This window comes from Oncorhynchus kisutch, linkage group LG6 (assembly GCF_002021735.2).
Source record: "Oncorhynchus kisutch isolate 150728-3 linkage group LG6, Okis_V2, whole genome shotgun sequence".
Classification (NCBI taxonomy): Eukaryota; Metazoa; Chordata; class Actinopteri; order Salmoniformes; family Salmonidae; genus Oncorhynchus; species Oncorhynchus kisutch.
This window is the reverse complement of record NC_034179.2, coordinates 12,979,594-13,004,814: the sequence shown is the minus strand read 5'-3', so window position 1 is coordinate 13,004,814 and position 25,221 is coordinate 12,979,594. Positions and strand designations below refer to the sequence as shown.

At 44.9% G+C, this 25,221-nt stretch overlaps 1 protein-coding gene across 1 annotated transcript; it reads left to right on the top strand.

Moving 5' to 3' along the window:
• On the top strand, nucleotides 1-24,779 carry LOC109892346 (long-chain fatty acid transport protein 4). Its single transcript, XM_020484826.2, has 13 exons — nucleotides 1-537; nucleotides 2,881-3,042; nucleotides 5,556-5,950; nucleotides 6,812-6,970; nucleotides 7,220-7,289; nucleotides 7,665-7,756; nucleotides 7,860-7,969; nucleotides 8,382-8,591; nucleotides 9,023-9,149; nucleotides 14,534-14,671; nucleotides 14,960-15,124; nucleotides 18,073-18,219; nucleotides 19,363-24,779. Exons 2-13 carry the CDS (start codon nucleotides 2,882-2,884, stop codon nucleotides 19,518-19,520), a joined length of 1,932 nt encoding a protein of 643 aa, XP_020340415.1. The 5' UTR covers nucleotides 1-537; nucleotide 2,881; the 3' UTR covers nucleotides 19,521-24,779.
• Nucleotides 24,780-25,221: the final 442 nt, after the last annotated feature.

The window sequence follows — 25,221 nt, the reverse complement described above, 5'->3', positions numbered from 1 at the left end:
CGTGTCGGTGTCACAACCGGCTGGAATGAGGCGTGCACTCACTCGTCGAAAGAAGGGCCGCATTTCCTTGATTGTGAAAGTTTTGCTGTAGCAGGCTCCACCTCTATGGGAAGCAATTATAAACTATGGGTAATTTGATTGGTCCTAGCGCTAGTCAATCTACACTGCTTACACATAATACCGGTGGATACGGAGGACGGCTCAACTAAGAAAATGATAAGGTCATTCGAATTACTGTGGCGAGCGAGTTTATTGCTACAATGAAACTGAAAAAAATTGTGCTGACGATAGGAATGAACGGATGATTTCTATAGAGGCAAAGTCGAACCAAGTGGGCAGGCAAATTTGATATAAATACGCCGGAGGGGGGGGGGGGGCAATGCGCTGTTATCTGAGACCCTTGTGTCTGTCAATGTGCAAGTAAACGCCAGAGCGGTGGAAGGTTTTGCTAAACCAATCAAGGTGGAATTGTACAAAACGAGTTCCACGTCCGGTGTAATACGCACATTACTGTGTTTGTGGGGGACGTGAAACAAGGTAGGCCTCATAACACTTGTAATTTCTATATCATTCAATGGTCTGGGTTTCTGTATCCATTATTAGCCTATTTAGTAGCCTAGCCTAGTGAAATCTGAATAGCTCAGGCTTCACCCAACTGTCCTTTATCAACCTTGCCAGTGTATATATGGAAGGAAGCCTGTGTTTGAATGGACCAGGTTTGATTCTTTTGGACCATTTATCTTCGGTTATGTAGGCCTACCCTAATGTTATACAGCGATCAGCTCCAAGAGTGCAGTTTGCGAAAAACGGGATAGTCAGCAGCGTTGACACAATACATTTAGAGGCTACAGGATAGCCACCACTCCAATCTAGTGTGCCGTTCGTTGCGCTCCACTTATCATCTTATCATAAACGGACAACGGGTACGTTCGATCGAATGGAGATGTAACGGTTCTGATTAGGTTCTATTTGGTAGAATCGCGCACATGGCGTAGCTGCTGGTGATGGGCTCGAGCTTTTTTATTTGACGTCTTTCCCATCAGCAATGAGGACGCCTCTCTCTCGCTACTACCGCAGTACTACTGCTTCTAGAACGCTACGGTGCGTTAAACCATATAGTTTATAGATCAGGTTATTAAACATTCACCTTTTTCTGATGTTGGATGATGATGATGATGATTTATAGCCAAGGAAATAGTAATATTATTTAATCGCAGCAATGTTTCACCCTCTGAGGGCCATAGCCTAAGCTACATTATAAATGTATGTATTGCCATGTTGGCCAGAGCATGTAATATCCCTCGTGCCGCAGAGTGAGTCTTGATGATGATCACTTTGACGCACGCGATCATAACTAATCCTGCTCCCCATTCGTAACGGAAATATATATCTCGTAAACAAAAATTATGTACTCTTGTTGACACAGGTACCAACTATTGTTACCGCATGTGTCCTCGTGATCTGTGCTGGCTCTAGTCTCTGTGTCCGACAGTAAGTCATCAATTTTAATGTCATCTGTGAGCCCACGCTTGTGCTGTAAATGGACAGGATGTCCAGACAAGAACCATAATAAACAACATTTATCTCCGGTGCTGCATACCGACATGACGCTATTGGTCCAAAGCCAATTTTATAATTCCTTGATACCAACATATACCTTGTACCTTTGGCCTAGTTTTTACATCGATTGTGGTGCTGGTCTTGTACATGGCCAGGAAGACTTCTTTTGTCAGGACCGTGACAAACTGGACATTGCAGAGACAGACAAGCATAGGGCCTATCCATAATTAAATGTAGTGGTCTAAATCTGGAAGTGATAAATACATAGGAACGCATTTTAAAGGGAGGGGGAGGGTGGGGTGAAGAGGGAACCACTGTAGAGATTTAGAACAGAGAAAGTGAGGCCTCTCTCCCCTGATGGAGAAACCCCTGGATGTACAGAACTAATCTTCCACAACTAGATGTGATTCCTGCTCAGGAAAGGCTTGGAGGTAGCAAAGATTGTGTTTTTGGTCACCCTCTGTAGCCCTTTCCTGCAGTCAATGACCAATAGCACACTCTCTGGCCTCTTGGGTGTAAAGTTATTAATATTTTTCATAATTACTTTTTTAATGAAAATCCTGTCTTTCTATGTCAAACAGTTTTGTTATATTTCAGTGTTCTGTGATGTATATAAAGTATATAATTGGGATGGAAACTCAAAATGGAATACATTTCAACTATATATCTGACATGGTACAAGTGCCTTTTTTTTAAGCCCACAACAATGTGTGTGAGGTGTATACTTTTGTTTCAAAGTAGATTGGTTTAAGACGACCAAGAATCAATCTGTATGGCCCTGATTTAGCCCACTGCAGTAAAAGGTTAAATGAATTACCGTACCTGGTGGTGACACTCGTCTTGTGCAAAAAGGTCAGACTGTAGGCTGTAGATGTATTGTAAGGGTATATTTGATATATTAGCTAGTAATTCAGTAGGCACTCCTATCCAGAGAGCACTGAGTGCTTTCAACTGAGGAAGTAGAGAAGACCACACACCACAGGTTCACTGGGAGTGCAACCTCTGTGCGTAGAACAGAAGAGAGAGGGGAAAACCTGAACATGTTTTGTCAATTATAATTCTAGTTTTTCAAGCTTTAGAACAGCTTGTTAACGTTTGTTTTGTGGGAAGGAAACAAGGAAACAAGGAAGCAAGGAAACAAGGAAACAAGGAAACAAGGAAGCAAGGAAACAAGGAAGCAAGGTGTCCTTTGCAAATGCCAAATTGACTAACTCTTTTTCAGAAATATGGAACCATTGATCGAGACTCTTGTTATTCTAAATCCAGAAAATGGATGTAACATGATGACATTAACGGTGACTTGTTTTCCTTTCTCTCCAGGATGATGCGCCTGGCCTGCTGCACCGTCCTCCTCTTCCTGCTCCGTCTCTTGGTGGGCCTGCCCTGGTTCCAGGTCCTCCCCTCCATCCTCATCTTCTACCTGGGCTCTGGAGGCTGGAAGTTCGTACTCATTTTCGCCAAAACCATCAGAAGAGATTTACAGTGAGTGGAAGTATATTGTGGGATGTTGGGTGTGTGTCAGTGTGGACCTGTCTACACCTGTCTACACCTGTCTACACCTGTCTGCAAGTCAGAAGCACGTTTACAGAAACACAGGTTTTCATGGTGTTAAACAACCAATACATTCAGACAACAGATACCTTCACCATGGTTAGGACTATAGGAGTTTAATTGTCTACAACAAGAAAAGCAGCACATTCCTGTAAGACAAGGAGGAATGTGCCACAGAGGAGACAAGAGCTCACGTGTGTTACAGAAGGGAATGTTGAGTTAGTCATGTATGGAGGAATGTTCAAGGACAAACGAGAGACTAAACGTGGCAGAGAGAGTAAAGACAAAGTAGACAGATGAGAGACAGGTGCTGAGGTTCCTCTGTATTACGAGTTCACATTCAAAGCTAGCTAGTGTTGTGATCTGTTCACCATGGTGACAGGTACTTCCCCTTGCACTTCAATGTTCTGATCCGAAAGGTCTGGACTGGTGTAGTGACACTTCAACGTTCTGATCCGAAAGGTCTGGATTGGTGTAGTGACACTTCAATGTTCTGATCCGAAAGGTCTGGATTGGTGTAGTGACACTTCAACGTTCTGAAGTGTCTGGATTGGGGAAGGGGAATCAGTTGTTACCAAGCTAGCAGAAAAAGCCTTCCTTGGAGTGAAATTTGGTGTGTCGACCTGATTGGTCAGAGAAGTAAAGTAATGTCCTATCTCACTTTCAATTTAAAAAATATATTATTTCACCTTTATTTAACCAGGCAAATCAGTTAAGAACAAATTCTTATTTACAATGACAGCCAACACTGGCCAAACCTGGAAGACGCTGGGCCAATTGTGCGCCGCCCTATGGGACTCCCAATCACTTCCGGATGTGATACAACCTGGATTCAAACCAGGGACTGTAGTGACACCTCTTGCAGTGAGATGCAGTGTCTTCGAGCGAGAAGCGCAGTGGTCTTAGACATGATAAGGTTTATTCCATTAGGGACAATTGTGTCGGTTACACGGGTTTCATCAGTGTCATAGATGACTCACATAATAAACCAACCTATAAATTCATTTATTTATTATGTGATTCATCTATGACCATGATGACACCAGTGTGGCCGACAAGGTTTATTCCATTGGGGACAAACGTATCATTTATAATTGCTTGAATGTGCAACTACATTAACCTTCAGCACATCTATCAGTCCAGTGTTTAATTGCTAAATTGTAATTACTTCACCACTATGGCCTATTTATTGCCTTACCTCCCTAATCTTACTACATTTACACACACGGTATATACACTTTTCTATTGTGTTATTGACTGTACGTTTGTTTACTCCATGTTCACTCTGTGTTGAATGTGTCGAACTGCTTTGCTTTATCTTGGCCAGGTCGCAGTTGTAAATGAGAACTTGTTCTCAACTGGCCTACCTGGTTAAATAAAAATAAAATATTATTGCAAGTGAGATAGGAACATACCTTTTTCTGAATCGGTTGTTACTACTTAGCCAAACCGAGGCGAGTTCTGCTACCCTAGTCTGGTCAGCCGTCCACCATAGTGGCTGGAACCAGGCAGGATAGGACAATGAAAATCAAATATTTGAGCCAGCACAGTGCAGTTTGGATTCGCACAATAATGTTAAAAGAGTAGTAGTGGTGATTGGCTGTTATTGTGAGACTCATGTGAGGGGCTCTGTTTCCCTTTACCCTACTGTACAGTTTAGTAATAAAACTAAAGAGGAACTAGTCACTGGTTGGAGAGACGCCTCGTACCCCTTGAGTGACACACCCCAAAGGAATGGTTTCAGTTAAACCTGCCCGTTCAGAGGGACAACCTCAAACCTCGATGGACCTGTATAGCTTATGAATAGAAAGAATACAAAAGGGCATAACTTTTATATACAGTAAAATACAAAGAGTACTACTCCCACTCAAATCATACAGACAAATACTTGCAGGAGGCATGTACAGCTTTCTGAAAATGTCATCTATAGCCGATCCTCATGAATAGGATGTTTTTATTGCTTATTTAGACTTTGTCCTGGAGAGCGAAACAAACCTTGGTGTTACAATATTTTACAACTGAAAGCCGCTGTTTCACTAACTAATGAGTCTTTAAATGGACATTCTCTGTTTGCTCAAGAATTGCCACAGTTATAAAATTATTATAAAAGTTATAAAGTTACATGCTCCAGTTTTATCAGCGTATTTGTTTCTCAATGTAAATTGGAAGCTTTTTCTGGATTTGAACTTTGATCCCGGAAACAAAACATGTATTGATAGATCGCTTAATGTAGTTTATTGCTTCCTCAGTGTACTTCACACCAGCTGCTATTTAGTCAGGAAAACCATGCAGAACAACATCAGGGTTGTGTTCATTAGGGCATCCAAATCCGGCTAGTTTACCACCATGTCTCTACATTCAGAGTAACGTCATGTTCTCTTTCGGCTCTTAGTTCTCTGAGTTGTCGTTTCTCAGCCCCTCTTTAACCTCCCTCTCCTCCACAGTGCGGCAGGCGTCCTCCTCAAGGTGAAGTCAAACGTCAATCGTCACCTGAAGGAACGAAACACCCTCCCTAAAATCTTCGCCGAGACGGTGCGTCGCCATGGGGACAAGACTGCGCTAATTTTCGAGGGCACAGGCGAGAAGTGGTCCTTCCGGCAGCTGGATGAGTACTCCAACCGTGTAGCCAACCTGCTGCTCCAGAGGGGCTTCGTGGAAGGGGATGTGGTGGCTCTCTTCATGGAGAACCGGTCCCAGTACGTGGGCCTCTGGCTGGGCATGGCCAAGATAGGAGTGGAGGCTGCTCTGATCAACTTTAACCTGCGGCTGGAGGCCCTGGTGCACTGCGTCACCATCTCAAACGCTAAGGCTGTGGTGTTCGGCAGCGAGCTGACCGAGGGTGAGGACCAAGGGAGTTAGTGGAAGGATGGGGGGAGGATGGGTGATGGGGGGAGGATGGGTGATGGGGGGAGGATGGGTGATGGAGGGAGGATGGGTGATGGAGGGAGGATGGGTGATGGAGGGAGGATGGGTGATGGAGGGGTGATGGGGGGAGGATGGGTGATGGGGGGAGGATGGGTGATGGATGGAGAGAGGATGGGTGATGGATGGAGAGAGGATGGGGGATGGATGGGGGATGGGGGGAGGCTGTGGGATGGAGGGAGGCTGTGGGATGGAGGGAGGCTGTGGGATGGGGGGAGGCTGTGGGATGGGGGGAGGCTGTGGGATGGAGGGAGGCTGTGGGATGGAGGGAGGCTGTGGGATGGAGGGAGGCTGTGGGATGGAGGGAGTGGCTGAGTGACAGGTGGCTGGAGGGAGGGAGGGGTGGGAGAGAGTGGCTGAGTGACAGGTGGCTGGAGGGAAGGAGGGGTGGGAGAGAGTGGCTGAGTGACAGGTGGCTGGAGGGATTGTTTGAATGACGGATGGAGGGAGGAAGTGGATGGAGGGATGGACAGGGGGCTGTAAATCTTTATTTAAGTAAATTGTACATGCTAAAGGCCCATTCCTGGACATACTGTAGATTTGGACTAGTGCTGGACTACATTCTTTTTAGTCTAGGACCAGGCTTAGTCTAGGACCAGGCTTAGTCTGAGTCTGGGAAACCAAGAGTTTTATTTGATTCTCTGTTTCTGTGACATTAACTTCCTGTCTTGCTCTCTATCTCTCTCCCTATCGCCCCCTTTCTTTCTCTCTCTACCTCCCACACCCTTTCTCTCCCTTGCTCTCTCTCTTCCCCGTCCTCCCCCCCTCTATCCTACAGCTGTGTGTGAGGTCCACTGTTCCATGGGGAAGACAGTACAGATGCTGTGTTCAGGGGACTGGGACCCTAAACGTGTCCCTACAGGGACAGAGTGCCTGGAGCCTCTACTGGATGCCGCTCCGACCCACCTGCCCATCCGCCCAGACCGCTGCTTCACTGGTCAGTCAATCAATCTGTCCAATCACACTCAGTCAGTTTATAAGGAGCCAAACCTGGACCCGGTTAGTATTTTTCTTTCCAAAACATTTTAGTGTTTGATTGAACCTGTCTAAAGTGCAGTGTTTGCAATTTCTGGAGTATTCCAGGCAAGATCAATCAAGCCCCTAGTTTTACTGCTTTCTCCACTGGTTTCTATTGTAGGTCTGTTGTATGTTTTTATTGATTTCTCCCCATATGTCGGTCTTCCAGATCGTCTGTTCTACATCTACACATCTGGGACCACCGGGATGCCCAAAGCTGCCATCGTGGTGCACAGCAGGTAGGCACTCTGGATCTTATCTCTCTCTTCGCTCTCTCTCTCTCTCTCTCTCTCTGTATCTCTCTCTCTCTCTCTGTATCAGTCTCTGTATCTCTCTTGCTCTCTCTCGCTCTCTCTCTCTCACTCACTTTCTTTCTGGTGCTCTCGCTCTCTCTTTCTCTCTCGCTCTCTTTCTCTGGAGCTCTTTCTCTTTCTCTCTCTTTCTCTCTCGCTCTCTTTCTCTCTCTTTCTCTCTCGCTCTCTTTCTCTGGAGCTCTCTGGAGCTCTCTTTCTCTGGAGCTCTCTTTTCTCACTCTCTGGAGCTCTCTTTTCTCACTCTTTCCCGTCTTATCCTGTCTTCTAATTCATTCTTTCTCTCACCTGTGTGTTTGACAGGTACTACCGCATGGCAGCCTTGGTATACTACGGCTTCGGTATGACGTCTGCTGATGTGTTGTACAATTGCCTTCCACTCTACCACTCCGCAGGTAACGTGTGTGTGTGTGTGTGTGTGTGTGTGTGTGTGTGTGTGTGTGTGTGTGGTCCGTCCATTGTAATTGTTTCTGAAACACGTGTGCATGTCTTCTCCAGGAAACATTGTTGGCGTGGGGCAGTGCCTGATCCACGGCATGACGGTGGTCATCAAGAAGAAGTTCTCTGCCTCCCGGTTCTGGGACGACTGTGCCAAGTATAACTGCACGGTGAGACAGAGACACACTGCTGGCTGACTCCCAGGAGCTAAGAGACTGTATGACACATATGTACAGAATAGGAGACCAGTAGAGAGAAGATGCATGTTTTGGGTTACTGCTCTGTTCAACTGTGTTGATGTTTATCTACAGCGATAGCTCAAGGATATTCGGATTTACCATTAGGGTTTAGGGAAAAATCTGTTCAGGTGGTCAAAGTTGTAAAATGTAAATAAACAGGAAGTCATGTGGGTAGACAGCATTATAAGACTGTTGTTCTATAGAAGTACCCAAAGACAACAAACTCAGAAGATTTGGGGAATAATAAAATAATATTTAGATCTGTAGATTGGTGTGGGTTCTTCACTTGTCTGCACTCGTCTCATTGTGCTGCTGACTGACTGTTCGTCTCTCTGATCTCCAGATTGTCCAGTACATCGGGGAGATCTGCCGGTACCTGTTGAACCAGCCGGTAAAGGACATAGAGGGTAAACACAAAGTCCGTATGGCGCTCGGTAACGGCCTGCGCCAGTCCATCTGGGAAGAGTTCACCTCTCGCTTCAACGTACCACAGATAGCAGAGTTCTACGGAGCCACAGAGTGCAACTGTAGCCTGGGAAACTTTGACAACATGGTGAGGCGCTAGGAGGACATTATGGATCTCACAGCAAAGAGCTGAAAGCAAATGATGATGCTCTCATAGTTTATTTAATGCTATTGGCAGACATTTTGGCTCTGAGGGCCTGCTTTTTCTATAGTGTGTGGTCCCAGGGAATGAACATCTTCTGTGTAGTGTTGACCTTTATTATGGCTCTCACTTCACATCTCAAAGCACATAAAAACACTTATGGTATTTCATCCTCAAAGTAAAGATGAGGGTATTAGTGGTCAGTGATGGCCTCTGTCACTATGTATTGAATTTGGACTGCATGCTGTCTGTCTCCATTCTCCCATTTGATTTGCTGAATCATAGCTATGGTGTGTCGCAGTTGCTGTAAAGCTGAACGGAGTTTCAGTGGTTTTAGATGGGTTGACGTTAACAGTATGGTATTGTCTCTGTTACAGACAGGAGCATGTGGCTTCAACAGCCAGATCCTCCCCTTCATCTACCCCATCAGACTGGTGAAGGTAGATGAGGAGACCATGGAGCTCATCAGAGGCCCCGATGGCGTCTGTATCCCCTGTGGGCCTGGTACGTCACTACGTGTATAGCTATAGTATTACTCTCTCAGGCCTGGTTGGTTTTAGTATAGCATACCTTAACCCTGACATTCTGAATGCTGTGCAAGCCTGGTATGGCTGAGATGGGCAACTTTGATGGGGGTGGGGGCCGCCCCAAAACATCTGAACTCATCATGAGGGTCCGCAGTTTCTTGTGGGTCTGCCTACCCACATCCGTACCCACATCCGTACCCACATGCCTACCCACATCCACATGCCTACCCACATGCGTACCCACATCCACATGCCTACCCACATCCACATGCCTACCCACATCCACATGCCTACCCACATGCGTACCCACATGCGTACCCACATCCACATGTCTACCCACCTGCCTACCCACATGCCTACCCACATCCGTACCCACACATGCAGTCAGAGCCGGGCCTAGTCTTTGGGGGCTCTAAGCAACATGTATCAACAGACTCCAGGCTAAACTACAGGAGATCTCTGAGCAGTTGTGGGCCCCAGAGACGAGGTGTGCCGGCCCACCCTGGCACCCGTCAACCACTACCCCACCTATGGGTTAATTAACCCATAAGGCACAAGGGGGTGTGGTATATGGCCAATATACCATGGCTAAGGGCTGTTCTTAGGCACAACGCAAAGCGACTTGGACCACAGGAAGAGTAGCTGCTGCTTTTGCAACAGTTAATGGGGATCCTAATAAAATACACAAAAAAGCTGCCTTGCTGTCCAGGGAACTGAGCAGATGTGAGATCAACATAGCAGCTCTGAGTGAAACGAGGTTAGCTGACGATGGCACCATCATTGAACCAGTAGGTGGCTATAGGTGGAAAGGGAAACAAAACGACGAGGACAGAGTACATGGGGTAGACCAACCTTCACACATCTGCATGACACCTTCTGGCAGAAATGAGCCTTGTGAAAATCAGGATTCCTCTCAACAAGACCAGGCATGCCACAATAATTAGTGCCTACGCACCTACATTACCACACCCTGACAATAACCAAGCCCTGCATTACCAAGCCCTGACAATAACCAAGCCCTGACAATAACCAAGCCCTGACAATAACCAAGCCCTAACAATAACCAAGCCCTACATTACCAAGCCCTGACAATAACCAAGCCCTACATTACCAAACCCTGACAATAACCAAGCCCTACATTACCAAGCCCTGACAATAACCAAGCCCTACATTACCAAGCCCTGACAATAACCAAGCCCTACATTACCAAGCCCTGACAATAACCAAGCCCTACATTACCAAGCCCTGACAATGTGAAAGAGCAGTTCTACTCAGAGCTAGACGACTAGTCATTCCTTGAGACTTCAATGCTAGGGTTTGATTAATGAATTCTTTAAAATTTAAATACAGACATAAGGGCTCCAGCTGGTGACGCCTCCACATACAATTTAAGACAATCATCAAGGATAACAAAATACATCTTAAAAGGTTATTTCCATTGTGGGCAAAGATGGCACAAACTGACATGGATTGGCAAAGATGGCACAAACTGACATGGATTGGCAAAGATGGCACAAACTGACATGGATTGGCAAAGATGGCACAAACTGACATGGATTGGCAAAGATGGCACAAACTGACATGGATTGGCAAAGATGGCACAAACTGACATGGATTGGCAAAGATGGCACAAACTGACATGGATTGGCAAAGATGGCACAAACTGACATGGATTGGCAAAGATGGCACAAACTGACATGGATTGGCAAAGATGGCACAAACTGACATGGATTGGCAAAGATGGCACAAACTGACATGGATTGGCAAAGATGGCACAAACTGACATGGATTGGCAAAGATGGCACAAACTGACATGGATTGGCAAAGATGGCACAAACTGACATGGATTGGCAAAGATGGCACTAACTGACATGGATTGGCAAAGATGGCACAAACTGACATGGATTGGCAAAGATGGCACTAACTGACATGGATTGGCAAAGATGGAGTGGGACACTTAAAAAATAAACTGTTTTTAGACTGTTTCTCCATGTAACCCACATACAAATTAGCATAGTTAGGAGCCATGGGGGACCCCATAGAAGTACCCTTTGTCTGAATAAAGAAATCATTTAGAAACATGAAGTAGTTGTGTGTGAGTACTATTTCAGCCAATGTTATGCATGCACTGGAAGGTAGTTCATTAGGGTCACGTTGCAGAAGAATATGTTCCATGGCTTCAATACCGCCCTCGTGTGGAATATTTGTGTATAACGACTCAACATCAAAAGTAACTAACAAAGTATTTTCAGGGAGAGGATCAAGAGATTCAATAATGGGGATAGTTTAAAGACCCTTGCTCCCTTCGGTCTCAACGTAGACGTTGATCTGAAGCCATTCTTGTGATTACTGTGATTGTGCCGTTGTAAATGTTTGTAGGCTTATGTAGCCTAATTGTATCTATGATCGTACGCTATCCGTTTGTTTTTGTATGCTATTTCAATATATGAGACCAATGACATTGGTCTCATATATGTGATTTTCTGGATTTTTGTTTTAGATTCCGTCTCTCACAGTTGAATTGTACCTATGATAAACAATGACAGACCTCTACATGCCTTATTAGTAGGAAACACTGCCGATTTTTGCAGGTTTTCAAATACTTGTTCTCCCCACTGTAGGTAGCACACAGGAGGACATTTTTCTCTGTTAAGACCATTTCCTTTTGCATTTCTAGCCAAATGTAAAATGTTCCTGTTTTGATTAATTTAATGGAGTGAGTTAGGTCTGCTCTATACTAAATTAGCATACCCCCTGAGTCCCTTCCCTGTTTCACACCTGGTAGTTTGGTGGATGGGACTACCAGCTCTCTGTAACCTAGAGGGCAACCAGTGGGTCCATCTCCTCTATACCATGTTTCTTGTAGGATGACAATGTCTGTATTTCTGAGTTCTTTGGTGAAGTCCAGGTTCCTGCTCTTTAGGCCAAAGGCAGATGACCTCAGGCCTTGGATATTCCAGGATGAGATGGAAGGCTTTGTGTTTCAAAAAGTGCCCAATGTTAATTGTGTGGTTTGGCCTCAGACCAGTAAGTGTGAGTAGAGTCTGATGAGCATCTGGTACATGCTAGTGTAAGAGTGGGCCTGTTTGCCTGCTCACGACCTGGGCGTATGTGTGACTGTTCATATTGAGGCCCTCTTTGTGGGAGTGGGGGCATAGGTCTGATCTGAAGGGGCCTATATGGGGTGGGGGCATGGTTGGTTTGGGGGGGGGGGGTATTGATTGGATGTGGTGCTGTGGCCTGGATTTAGGTCCTCTCGAGGTGGGTCCTCTATATGTAGGTCCCGCAGGTCTAGGAGAGTGTCTCGCTGGTCTTGGCAGGTGGTCTGTTGATCTGTGGCTCCTGTGTGAGGTGTTGGGGCTGCGGTTGAGGGCAATGTCCTTTAGGGTTCTGGCAAAGGTGGGCTCTGCTGCCTTGTACAGGTGGACCTGGTCGTAAAGGCTGTTCAAGTCCAGGGGTGAGTGGTGGGCCAGGAAAACATTTGGTTTTGAGGCACAGTCACGGGAAATACTTGTTTGCCCGCCCTATGGTAGCAGGGTGGAGATAACCACTTGTGCATTGGGAAAAGTAGAATAAGCTTTTTCAATCACTCCCTTTCCTGCTGGGCCCTCGGGTTGTTTGTGCATGTGTGTATTATTATGTGGCTGGGTGACCCTAGTTGGTCCTCAGACAGAAGGTCTAGTGCATGCTGGGTGTTTGGACACCACAGTTTATTTTCTTGTATATATTTCCCATTCGAGTCCATAAGGAACACAAGCCACAGAGTGTATGTGTGTGTGTGTGTGTGTGTGTGGGCTTCTTCATTTGTCTATCCTGCTGTGATGTTGAGGCTATGGTCAGGGTCTGAGGTGGGCTGTTCTGCTGACTTCTCTGCGGGGGTGGCCTGTCTCTAATGGGTTGTTCTGTCACACGTCATCGTTCTCACCTTCTCCTCTAGTGTTCTGCTCTTTCTCCTGTTGATGGTGTCTCACCACAGTCCAGAGTGCAGACATGGCTCGCCAGTTCTGGTTGAGGGGATGTTGTTGAGCTGGACAATTTTCTTTTGTGTTGGCTGGAGTGTTTCCACCTGCTGTTCCAGCTCCACCTGCCTTACTTCCAGCTGGGTGAATTTTATCCTTCATTTCAATGAGGGACTAGTGCTCTGTGCTGGGAGGTTGACTTTCCTCTTGGGGTTACTCATCTGTGGGGTTGAGTAATGAAGAGGTCTGACACGCTCGGTATCTTTCTCAAGAGAGAGCTTCTCCTGCTGCGCTCCCTCTATGATTATGAGAAAGTCCAGCTGAAACTGTTTTGGGATTGCCCTGTACCAATACTGTTCCAGACTTGTACAGGTTGACATTGGCTGACTCGGTCATTGTTGAATATTATCCTGAGTTTCTACCCTTTGTGAACACCCCCCCCCCCTGTTAACAGAGGGGTAGTGTGTTAATATAGCTCTGTGCCATGCCAGGGGATGGTCTGTGTGGAAAATTAAGTTGCTTACGTTCAGGGGGTGGGGGACCATTTTTATAGCAGTCAGCAAAAAGTGTCTTTATTTTCCATAAGGAGCTTATTTTGTCCTCTTTCCATGGCTTCTCATTTTTTACATCCAGGGGGTACTGTATTGTAATGACCTCTGCACAGAGGGAGGGGGCTTCAAAGGCCTCTGCAATTGGGTGGGTGAAGCTGTGAAGCTTTGACACCTCTCACAAACCTCAGTGCTAATTGAAGTTTCAGACGGATCTGTTCAACACCACATGACATCAACATGGTAGCAGCATAAAACATGGGCAAACATTATTGGGCTAACAACAGTAGATGGGCCAATGTGTACATGCACATTTCCAGATATCATCAGCAGTAATACCATTTTTGTAATTGTTTTGTAATTTTTTTATTTTACCTTTATTTAACTAGGCAAGTCAGTTAAGAACAAATTCTTATTTTCAATGAAGGCCTAGGAACAGTGGGTTAACTGCCTTGTTCAGGGGCAGAATGACAGATTTCTACCTTGTCAGCTCACGGTTTTGAACTTGCAACCTTTCAGTTACTAGTCCAACGCTCTTAACCACTAGGCTACCCTGCCGTAATGTCTAGGCTTTAAAAGTAGCTTCAGACTAAACATTAGTCACTCAGTTCCAGGTTGGATGGTGTTTTCAGGTTTCCGTTGTGCTTCTTTTCCTGGTTGTTGGTTTTCAAGAGCACTTGCTGTGTAGTCCTTGGGAATAAGGATCTTTGGTAGTAGGAATCCTTCCATGTCATTTTGTCCAAAATCATGTTGTAGGTTTGGAGTTTTGATTTGGAGTGAAAGTTGTGGAGGGTAGTATCCTGTATATGTCCTTGTGGAAAAATCCAAGTTAATCTCTCTCGCTCTCTCTCTAGGTGAGCCCGGCCAGTTGGTAGGCAGGATCAATCAGAAAGACCCCCTGAGAAGGTTTGACGGCTACGTGAACGAAGGAGCCAACAGCAAGAAGACTGCTAACAGTGTCTTCAAGAAGGGAGACACTGCCTATCTCTCAGGTGAGAAGCTATTTAACTTTATAGACTGAGAGACTTTATTTGTCTGTCTTTCTCTCCCTCACGCACACATTCTGACAGTGAGGTGTTGAGGTATCTACTACGGAGCTTAACCTTGGCCCAGTCAAAGATGACTGCATTTCACAAGTCTCTGTCTGGATTACAGTGGTATGTTACTGAGTGGACTGTCCTGGCTAAATAAAAATGGCGGTCCTCATCATGGACCAGTATGGTGACGTACTTTTACAAACGCACAGCTTTGTTACTGATCTGTTTGCTTTCTCTCTCCAGGCGACGTCCTAGTCATGGACCAGTATGGTTACATGTACTTTAAGGATCGTACAGGGGACACGTTCCGTTGGAAGGGAGAGAACGTGTCGACCACAGAGGTGGAGGGAACCCTGAGCCGTCTGCTGGACATGATGGACGTGGTAGTCTACGGAGTGGAGGTGCCAGGTACAGTAACCACTCCAAACCACCACACAGCTTTTTCCACCATTGTCTGTATTGATTTTCAATTTACAACAATGGGGACATTGTCTTTTGTTATCATGACACCAAAACCAATCATACAACTGGGCCTCCACTGCCCAAACTGGTACAACAGTTCTCATACACAGAGTATTATAGTTTCCCCAAAGAAAGGTTCTTAGCTAGCCTGGCACCTACTTTCTGTCTGACAACTCCGCTGCACAGCCAAGAGAGTGACCATTGATGTTTCTTCTGTGTGAACAAACGAAATGCGCAAAATGAAGCGCTTTGCTGTTCTACGAGTGGTGTGGGACGGCGTGGTCGCGATAAAGTACCCTGTTAGCTACAAAGCTTAAGGGAAACTCACCCCAGATCCCCAGTTTTGGTGAAAGGAGGAGAAGAAAGTGCCTAAGAAGAACTATCCCACTGGGCACAGACGTCTATTCAACGTCTGTTCCGTGTTGGTTCAACGTAATTTCATTGAAAGGACGTGAAAACAACATTGATTCAACCAGTGTGTGCCCAGAGGGGATAGTGCTCTGAATTTCAATGGATTATCAAGGGTGTGTGCTTTGCACTTTCTATTTGAAGGATGTTGTTAACTGTGTAGCATGCTGGTCGTAATGTGAAGAGCACTAAGCAGCAGCGAACTGGCCCATGACGTCATCACTACAGCATGTTTTCAAGGCAATTCCAACTGTCTCCTTACAGCAGTTGTGAAATACTTGATGAATGCAGATGCCTGTTACCATCAATTAATTGTAAGTGATAAAAAAAAATTATCTGAAATTATCTTAACATGTTTTATGGCGCTGAGGGGACTATACCACCTTCTTACACTGAACAAAAATATAAATGCAACATGTAAAGTGTTTCATGATCTGAAATAAAAGAGCTCAGAAATAATTTCCATGTGCACAAAAAGCTTACTTCTCTCAAATGTTGGGTGCAAATTTGTTTACACCCCTGTTAGTGAGCATTTATTCTTTGCCAAGATAATCCATCCACCTGACAGGTGTGGCATATCAAGAAGCTAATTAAACACCATGATCATTACACAAGTGCACCTTGTGCTGGGGACAATAAAAGGCCACTCTAAAATGTGCAGTTTTGTCACACAACACAATGCCAAAGATGTCTCAAGTTGAGGGAGCCTGAAATTTGCATACTGACTGCAGCAATGTCAATCAGAGCTGTTGCCAGATCATTTCATGTTAATTTGACTCTACCATAAAGCCATAAGTGATTTTAAAACAGAGTTTAATTGCTGTGATAGGAGAGAACTGAGGATGGATCAACAACATTGTAGTTACTCCACAATGATAACATAAGTCAAAAGAAAGCTTGTACAGAATACAAAATATTCCAAAACATGTGTCCTGTTGACAATAAGGCACTAAAGTAATACTGCAAAAAATGTGGCAAAGAAATGAACTTTTTGTTCTCAGTACAATGCGTTATGTTTGGGGCAAACGCATCACTGAGTACCACTCTTCATATTTTCAAGCATGGTGGTGGTTGCATCATGTTATGGGTATGCTTGCCATCGGCAAGGAGTAGGGAGTTTAAGATTTAAAAAATTATGGAATAGAGCAAAGCACAGACAAAATCCTACAGGTAAACCTGGTTCAGTCTGCTTTCCAATAGACAATGGGAGACCTTCACCTTTCAGTAGGACAATTACCTAAAACACAAGGCAAAATATACACGAGTTGCTTACCAAGATGACATTGAATCTTCCGGAGTGGCCTTGTTATAGTTTTCACTTAAAATTGGCTTGAAAATCTATGGCAAGTCTGTTTAGCAATGATCAAAAACCAACTTGACAGAGCTTGAATATTTGGACCATCTACAGTGGGGAGAACAAGTATTTGATACACTGCCGATTTTGCAGGTTTTACTACTTACAAAGCATGTAGAGGTCTGTCATTTTTATCATAGGTACACTGTGAGAGATGGAATCTAAAACAAAAATCCAGAAAATCACATTGTATGATTTTTAAGTAATTAATTTGCATTTTATTGCATGACATAAGTATTTGATCACCTACCAACCAGTAAGAATTCCGGCTCTCACAGACCTGTTAGTTTTTCTTTAAGAAGGCTGTTCTACACGCATTACCTGTATTAACTGCACCTGTTTGAACTCGTTACCTGTATAAAAGACACCTGTCCACACACTCAATCAAACAGACTCCAACCTCTCCACAATGGCCAAGACCAGAGAGCTGTGTAAGGACATCAGGGATAAAATTGTAGACCTGCACAAGGCTGGGATGGGCTACAGGACAATAGGCAAGCAGCTTGGTGAGAAGGCAACAACTGTTGGTGCAATTATTAGAAAGTGGAAGAAGTTCAAGCTGGAGACTTATATCTCCCTCACTAACTACAAGCATCAGCTGTCAGAGCAGCACTGCACCTGTACACAGCCCATCTGTAAATAGCCCACACAACTACCTCATCCCCATATTGTTATTTTTTTGCTCTTTTGCACACCAGTATTTCTACTTGCACATCTATCACTCCAGTGTTAATGCTAAATTGTAATTATTTAGCCACTATGGCCTATTTATCGCCTTACCTCCCTAATCTCACTACTTTTACACACACTGTATATAGATTTTTATATTGTATTATTGACTGTACGTTTGTTTATCCCATGTGTAACTGTGTTTTTTTGTTTGTCATTTTGCTTTATCTTGGCCAGGGCGCAGTTGTAAATGAGAACTTGTTCTCAGCTGGCCTACCTGGTTAAATAAAGGTGAAATAAAGAACAAGAACTAAATGTGGGAAAAGTCGGTGTGAATACTTTCTGAAATCACTGTTTTCTGATGCGTGTGTCTGGGGCAGAGGGGACTGTGTGACTTAACTCAGACCCCTGTAGCAGGCTGAGGGCTTTATACAGTCATAAATGTTTCCTTTGCATGTCTCAGGGGCTGAGGGGAAGGCTGGGATGGCCGCTGTAGCAGATCCAGAGAGATCTACAGACCTGGAGAAGTTTGGGAAGGATCTGGAGAAAGCTCTGCCACCCTACGCACGACCCGTCTTCCTACGCTTCCTCAAAGAGGTCAACAAGACAGGTGGGTGCAGTTGGTCATGTATACAGTATCTGTTACTATGTTATACACTGAGTATACAAAACATTAGGAACACCTTCTTAATATTGAGTTGCACCCCCCTCCCCCCTTTTGCTCTCAGAAGAGCCTAAATTCGTCTGGGAACAGACTCTACAAGGTGTTGAAAGCGTTCCACAGGGATGCTGGCCCATGTTGACTCCAATGCTTCCCCCAGTTGTCAAGTTGGCTGGATGTCCTTTGGGTGGTGGACCTTAATACACACGGGAAACTGTTGAACATGAAAAACCCAGCAGCGTTGTAGTTCTTGACACAAACCAGTGCGCCTGGTACCTACTATCATACCCTGTTAAAAGGCACTTAAATCATTTGTCTTGCCCATTCACCCTCAATGGCACACATACACAATCCATGTCTCAAGGCTTAAAAATCCTTCTTTAACCTGTCTCCTCCCCTTCATCTACACTGATTTTGAAGTGGATTTAACAAGTCACATCAATAAGGGATTATAGGGGGCCTCCCAAGTGGTGCAGTGTCACTACAGACCCGGGTTCGATCCCAGGCTGCCGCGACCGGGAGACCCATGAGGCGCCGCACAATTGGCCCAGCATTATCCGGGGTAGGGGAGGGTTTGGCCTGCCGGGATGTCCTTGTCCCATCGCGCTCTAGCGACTCCTGTGGCAGGCCCGGCGCATGCAGGCTGACTACGGTCGCCAGTTGTTCGGTGTTTCCTCCGTCACATTGGTACGGCTGGCTTCCGGGTTAAGTGAGCAGTATGTCAAGAAGCAGTGTGGCTTGGCAGGGCCGTGTTTCAGAGGAGTTAAATTGGGGGTAAAAAAAAAATAAGAAAAATGTATAAATAATAAGGGATCATCGCTTTCACCTGGATTCACCTAGTCAGTTTGTCATGGAAAGAACAGGTGTTCCTAATGTTTTGTACACTCAGTGTATATTGTATCATCTCCTCAGGGGGAGGTCAGGGACTGTATTCAAGAAGTGATGAAGTAGGACTGTGGATCTAGGATCAGGTCCCTTCTGTCCATATAATCTTATTCATATTGAACTAAAAATACAAAACTGATCCTGTATTAGCTGTTCTACTTGAGTCTCTAATTCAACTCTCTTCTCCCCCTCTTGCTCCTCCTCCAGGCACCTATAAGTTCCAGAAGACAGACATGCGGCGGGACGGTTTTGACCCCAGCATGGTATCAGACAAACTGTACCTCCTGGACCCCACCAGGGGGCGATATGTGGAGCTGCATCAGGAGCTCTACAGCAGCATCATCTCAGGGAAGCAGAAACTGTAACTGTGAGATCTGATCACTCTTGCCACCCCCCCCAAAAAAAAGAAATATCACCCCATCCACCCACACACACACACCCTATTCCTGAAGTCACTCCCTCCCCCAGAGAAACTCTTAACTCTTACAACCCACCTCTCTGCTCTCTCTAAGCCCACACCCCTTGTTACTTCAGTGACCACAGTGAGGGGCAGCTGGCTCATCCAGGTCACATGACAAGCCAATCTGACACCATATCCCACGATAGACCTAGAGCAACCTTTGACCTCTAAAGGCACCTCCCCCCCCCCCAGAGCTTGACCTTGACCTGCCCTGGAGCTATAGGAACGCTCGCTGGAAGGACACAGCTCGCTGGCTGAGAGCGGCGTGTGGCATGTCCAGAATGCAAAAACATAGTAACTTACTCCAAATGTAAGAGTCCTAGCTATAGGAACTTGACACAGTGAAAGAACTTGAATTGATTGAAGGAAACAGTCCTGTTGGTCTGTCGGTTTGTCCGTCTCATGTTGAGGTCATTCCCTCATAGGTCCAACCTGCACACTGCCCAGTCAGTGACCAGTGGCTTCTGTTGTGACACAAAATGGCCGATTTGGTTTTAGTGGTGACTCAGCACATCCATGTTAGACATACAGTACAGCTAACCTGAAACTGACGGATTTAAGTGCAATAGGGCTCCAGCAGTGGCAGTGTACAGCTGTGAAGAAGCTCTCTAATATATTTAAATGTCTGCATTATACCAAATATATTTAATTTGTAGAATAGTCTTTACACGTTTTAAAACAAAAGGATGATTGCATGTTCAAGTTCCTGATAAAATGCCAATTCAAATTCTAATCATGTTTTACTATATCCACAATTGTGCTCGGCTTTCTCCTGACCTCACCCACTAGGGGTGCTCCTCCTAGTCTTCAACTATAGAATCTACAGACCAACTCCCAGCTGCTGGAGCACCAATAACTCTTACAGTTTCAAACCTGGTTCTGAATGTTTTGATTCAGATTCTGAATGTGTCAACATTGTGCAGGTTGGGCCCAATGGATTGGCTTCGTCTTGTATGGCACAGTAGACATTTTAAAGCTTGCCGAAGAGCGTGCTGAAGTGAAAAGCACTAACCTCCTCTGTCTCTGAGGTGTTGTTGAGGATAATACTCGGGTGCTAGGGACAGAAGGAGACTCTGACTCTGGTGCAGCAAGCCAAATGATCTAAACCAGGCCTCTCCAACCCTGTTCCTGGAGAGTTACCGTCCTGTAGGGTTTCACTCCAACCATAATCTAGCACACCTGATTCTAATAATTGATAAGCTGAATCAGGTCAGTTAAAACTGGGGTTGGAGGAACAGGGTTTGAGAGACCTGATCTAAAGCTGGTCCTTGCTCGAAGGGGGAAGAGGAGAGGATAAGAAAATATTCTTATTTTCGTTATTGTTTGTTCTTCTACTTTCTTGTTTCATCTTCTCAGCAGCATGAATGATCAACAGAGTACTGTGCTTTTACTGTGAGTTTACCCTCTTACCCTCAGATTCACAGACCCTGTCCCCATCACCCCCTACCCTAACCCTTCACTCCCTACAGTCCCATCACCCCCTAACCCTTCACTCCCTACAGTCCCATCACCCCCTAACCCTTCACTCCCTACAGTCCCATCACCCCCTAACCCTTCACTCCCTACCCTAACCCTACAGTCCCATCACCCCCTATCCTAACCCTTCACCCCCTACTGTCCCATAGCACCCTACTCCCTCACTCTCCTATCGCTCCCTTGTCTGTCCTCTGTCCCTATCATCAGGTATTAACCCACATTTCCCATTCACTTTTATTCAGCACCCCAATTCTGTTGTACCCTAACCAATGATCACTCCTGTTAGGCATGTCTCCCAACCTCTCACCCAGTCTCCCAACCTCTCATCCAGTCTCTCACCCAGTCCCTCAAACGCTCACCCTTCCCAGGCACCTCTGTTTGATCCTTGCTTCTCTTGTTATGGCTAGACATTCCTCTCGGTCTGTCATGATATTATTCCCTCAGCTCCGAGGACATGGCGTGTGATTAACGACAGTCACCTCCCCAGCTCTCGTACCGTCGGCAGTACTCTACGTGATGTGTCACCATGTCCTCTCAAAACAAACAAATTATGAGCCGGTTTCGTCAACCAAATATCCTGTCTGTGTGAAATCGAAGGTGGAGACCGAGGCACAATGATTCTCCTTGTCTTCTGTCTGGTGTGTCTCTTGTCGTGTTACACGTGCACACCTCGCTGATGAGGAAGAGGAAGTGACAACATAGTTCTCCAGCTCCACCCATCAGTATCAGTGTATTTATTACTAGTGATGATCGTTTCATTTGTCAAATGTTTGAGGAATAAAAATTTTTAATTAAGGGGGGGGTGGAAATGTTGCAAAGAAGAGTATACATTTTGGGGTTATATGAGAATGCTGCTTTGACTCTTGTGATCCTGGGGTGTCAAATGATAGTATGACCACAAGGTGGCGCCTGACTGGGCAGCCCCAGAGGAGTCCAAATGGGCATTGGGCAATATTCTGAAGTGGCTTCCTTTCCTTGTCTCCTTTCCTCCATCTGCACTGATCTGAAAGGAGTGGAGGTGAAAAATAGCCATATTGTTTACACCTATGCTGTTGTATTGAAGCAGAGGAGACGAGGAGAGGAATCTGTTTTAGACTATTGAGATTCACCTCCTCTCTGCCCCAGATGTTTCCATTCCCACTTTTTTGTAATTTTAAATTATTATTTTATAAAGTATTAGTCATTCTTGATCTGATTGTGCATTGACTGTCGCGGCTATGCATTGTATTTGTTAGTTATTTTCTGTGTGTGAAATCAAAGCTTTGATGTCGCAGGGTTCTGGAAGTGAGTGAAGGGTTTCCATGAGATTATATGTCTACCTGTTTGACTGTAACCAGAACCCAAACCTATGACGGCACCAGCCCACTATCTTCTGACACTGAATAGAGACAGACTATCGTCTGTCACAGGCTCTCTGAGGTTATGTGTCTTTGGGACGGTTTCCTGGACACAGATTAAGCCTAGTCCTGGACTGAAACATGTCTCCATTGAATATGCTTTTTAGGGAAACCAACCCCCTATGTCTGTCAAACCAATGGGAGCTATAGTAGTGTGACAGAGTGTTGGTCACATCTTTAACCAGAGGGAGGCTGTGTTTCCCAGAAAAATCCTCATTGCTGCTGCCTACTGCTACCCATAGAGATAGATAAAGGACTCATCTTTGTATCTGTGCCATTATAATGCCTATGGCAGCATGGAGTAGTCTCCATTAGGAAGTAGTCCATTTTCTTATTCACGATTGGCCGATCCCTCCTGATGACCCGGTTGGACATGACTCCAACAGGGTCTCCAGGATGGATCAGTCAATGAAGTTGGAAGTCCCACCCAGTTGACTACTTTCAAATTGTGGAAGCCTTCAATGGTGCTGCCCATGCTAACATGGCCTTTTGGCCACTAGAGGCCTCTATCATTCTCTAGTACAGTGGTCACCAACCTTTTCTGAGTCAAGATCACTTTCTGATTCAAAATGCAAGCTGAGATTTACCGCTCATATTTATTTTTTAAATGTAAGCCTATGCAACATTAACCAATTAAAAACTGTTCTGTAGCAATGAGGTTTGTGCAGTAGGTTATGGGCCGAAGACACTATCACTGTATATTGGCTACGCTTGACTTACCCTGCCAATGTTGTTCTTCTCAGACCATTTTGAAATTATATATTTTTTTAAATGTGGTATATGATCACACTGGTAATTGTTGTATTCATTGTGAGTCACAGCTCAGGCTCATGGCCTGCATCTGATGGTCAGTCTGAGGTGAGAGTGACACAGTCCAGCTGAAACTCAAGTCGCACTGCATTATTTCTGTCTCATGCACCAATTCATGTTGTTACTCCTATGACCAGAGAAAGTGAAATATTCCTTGATATTAAAAAAGACAAGCTGCTAATAATAACAAAAGCTTATTGAAACACTTATTGAAACACTTTGCTATACTCATTCATTACAGCTGCAGTACAGCTGCATGTGTGTTTTAACAAATTGCTTCTCTCTGGTCATGGTTTTGAAATCTCACAGATGGCTCAGATCACTGTGCAGTCATGGTGATCTGAGCTATCTGATTGGCCAGTGGTAGGCCTATATGCCCTTGATTTGCTCTCTGGGCCGGCCGGGTAGGCGGAGTATTATCTTCAGACACATGAAATGCTTGAAAATTCTTGGCCTTCCCAGCACTAGGGCTGCTGAATCAAGTGCACCTCCCGCCAACAGCACGAAATAAAACCAAACAATAGGAACACAAGGCTTTATCGTTGGGTTTTTAACAGAAATGTTTGGTGATCGACTAGGAATGCCTTGGAGATCGAATTGTCCATCACGATCGACCGGTTGGTGACCACTGCTCTACCATACCAGTGAACCTTCATTCCATAAGAGTAACCATTATGTCCCTAACTAAGTGTATTAAAGAATGTCTGATGTATTTATAAAATCAATGCATTGCTCTTCTATAGTACTGGGATTATGGCTAATGAATAAAACAGATTGATGAATGGAAACAGTATGTTTATCCACTGTGTTGTATTGAAGAGTCTCAAAGGGCCATTAAGTTAATGGTCTATACCATGATTTTTGATCATCCTTCACATCAGTTATATGGTATGCTTGAGCCAATCGTGAGGCCTGATGCTATGAGAAACAGGAAGTAAGATATAGCACTAGAAGCCTGCATTGAATATATTAGTTTTTTTGTGTTTTTTTTTACTCCTTTTTCTCAATGCACTCTAGCCCTTGATCTGTCAAGAAAACTGCATCAGACACCTAAACCTATCATGGGGTAGTGTGCATTGTGTGGGGACCAAAACATCTTTCTCCTAACTGATGATTGATTGGGCTATAATTCTGTATCTCTGGTCAGAAAGAATCACTCCAGTAATAATAATAACCTGTTCTTCTCACTGACCTGGCCACATGATGCACATTTAATTTGTCTTGTTTTTCTGTTCTGTTGTGGTACTCAGGAACAATGAGCAATGGCAGAGAAGAGAAGGTGTGTGTTACTTTGTTGGACAGGCTGCCATGCTTAGTATGTCATACAGAGTGTGTGTGTGGAGGAGGTGTGTGAGGTGTGTGTTGTCTGCAACACACTGACTTCATCTTGTATCTAAAAGACTAGCTGGCTGTAAATCATGCATTTAAAAAAAAACATTGCCAACGGCAAATCCATATTAATAAAAATAATTTAAATTGTTGGATTGTTTAATTGTTGTATTGTAAAAGGACATGTTGCTCTTCTGACTGACAATGTTGCCCAGTGTATGACTCCTTGGTTGGTAGAAAAACAAACAGTGAATTGAATAATTGTTTTTAAAAAAGCACAAACGTCCCTTAATCTATGACTATGACTTCATTGTGGTTCCAGAACAGGGTACTTGTCTTCCTCTGCAACAATGAGGATCACCTTGGTGACAGTGGCCATGGTGATGGGTGTCCAGTGAAGAAGTACAGCCTCAGAGAGACATTGACCTGCAGAAGGTTGAGAGACCAGACTCATACATGTCATCATGCTGCTTTCTCCATTATTTCATCTGCTTGCTTTCATTACCCAGGGTGCATCAGTGAAGGGCCTGCTCTGCTTCAACAAGGCATTTCACATCACACCATCTGGGTATCTCCATCAGTGTGAACTCATCT

Bases quoted from the DNA above. Each gene is read 5' to 3' on its own strand.
- LOC109892346 (XM_020484826.2), top strand. From the start codon at position 2,882: ATGATGCGCCTGGCCTGCTGCACCGTCCTCCTCTTCCTGCTCCGTCTC. The intron at 6,971-7,219 runs GTCAGTCAATCA...TCGGTCTTCCAG, and splicing joins CCCAGACCGCTGCTTCACTG to ATCGTCTGTTCTACATCTAC. The intron at 14,672-14,959 runs GTGAGAAGCTAT...TTCTCTCTCCAG, and splicing joins AGACACTGCCTATCTCTCAG to GCGACGTCCTAGTCATGGAC.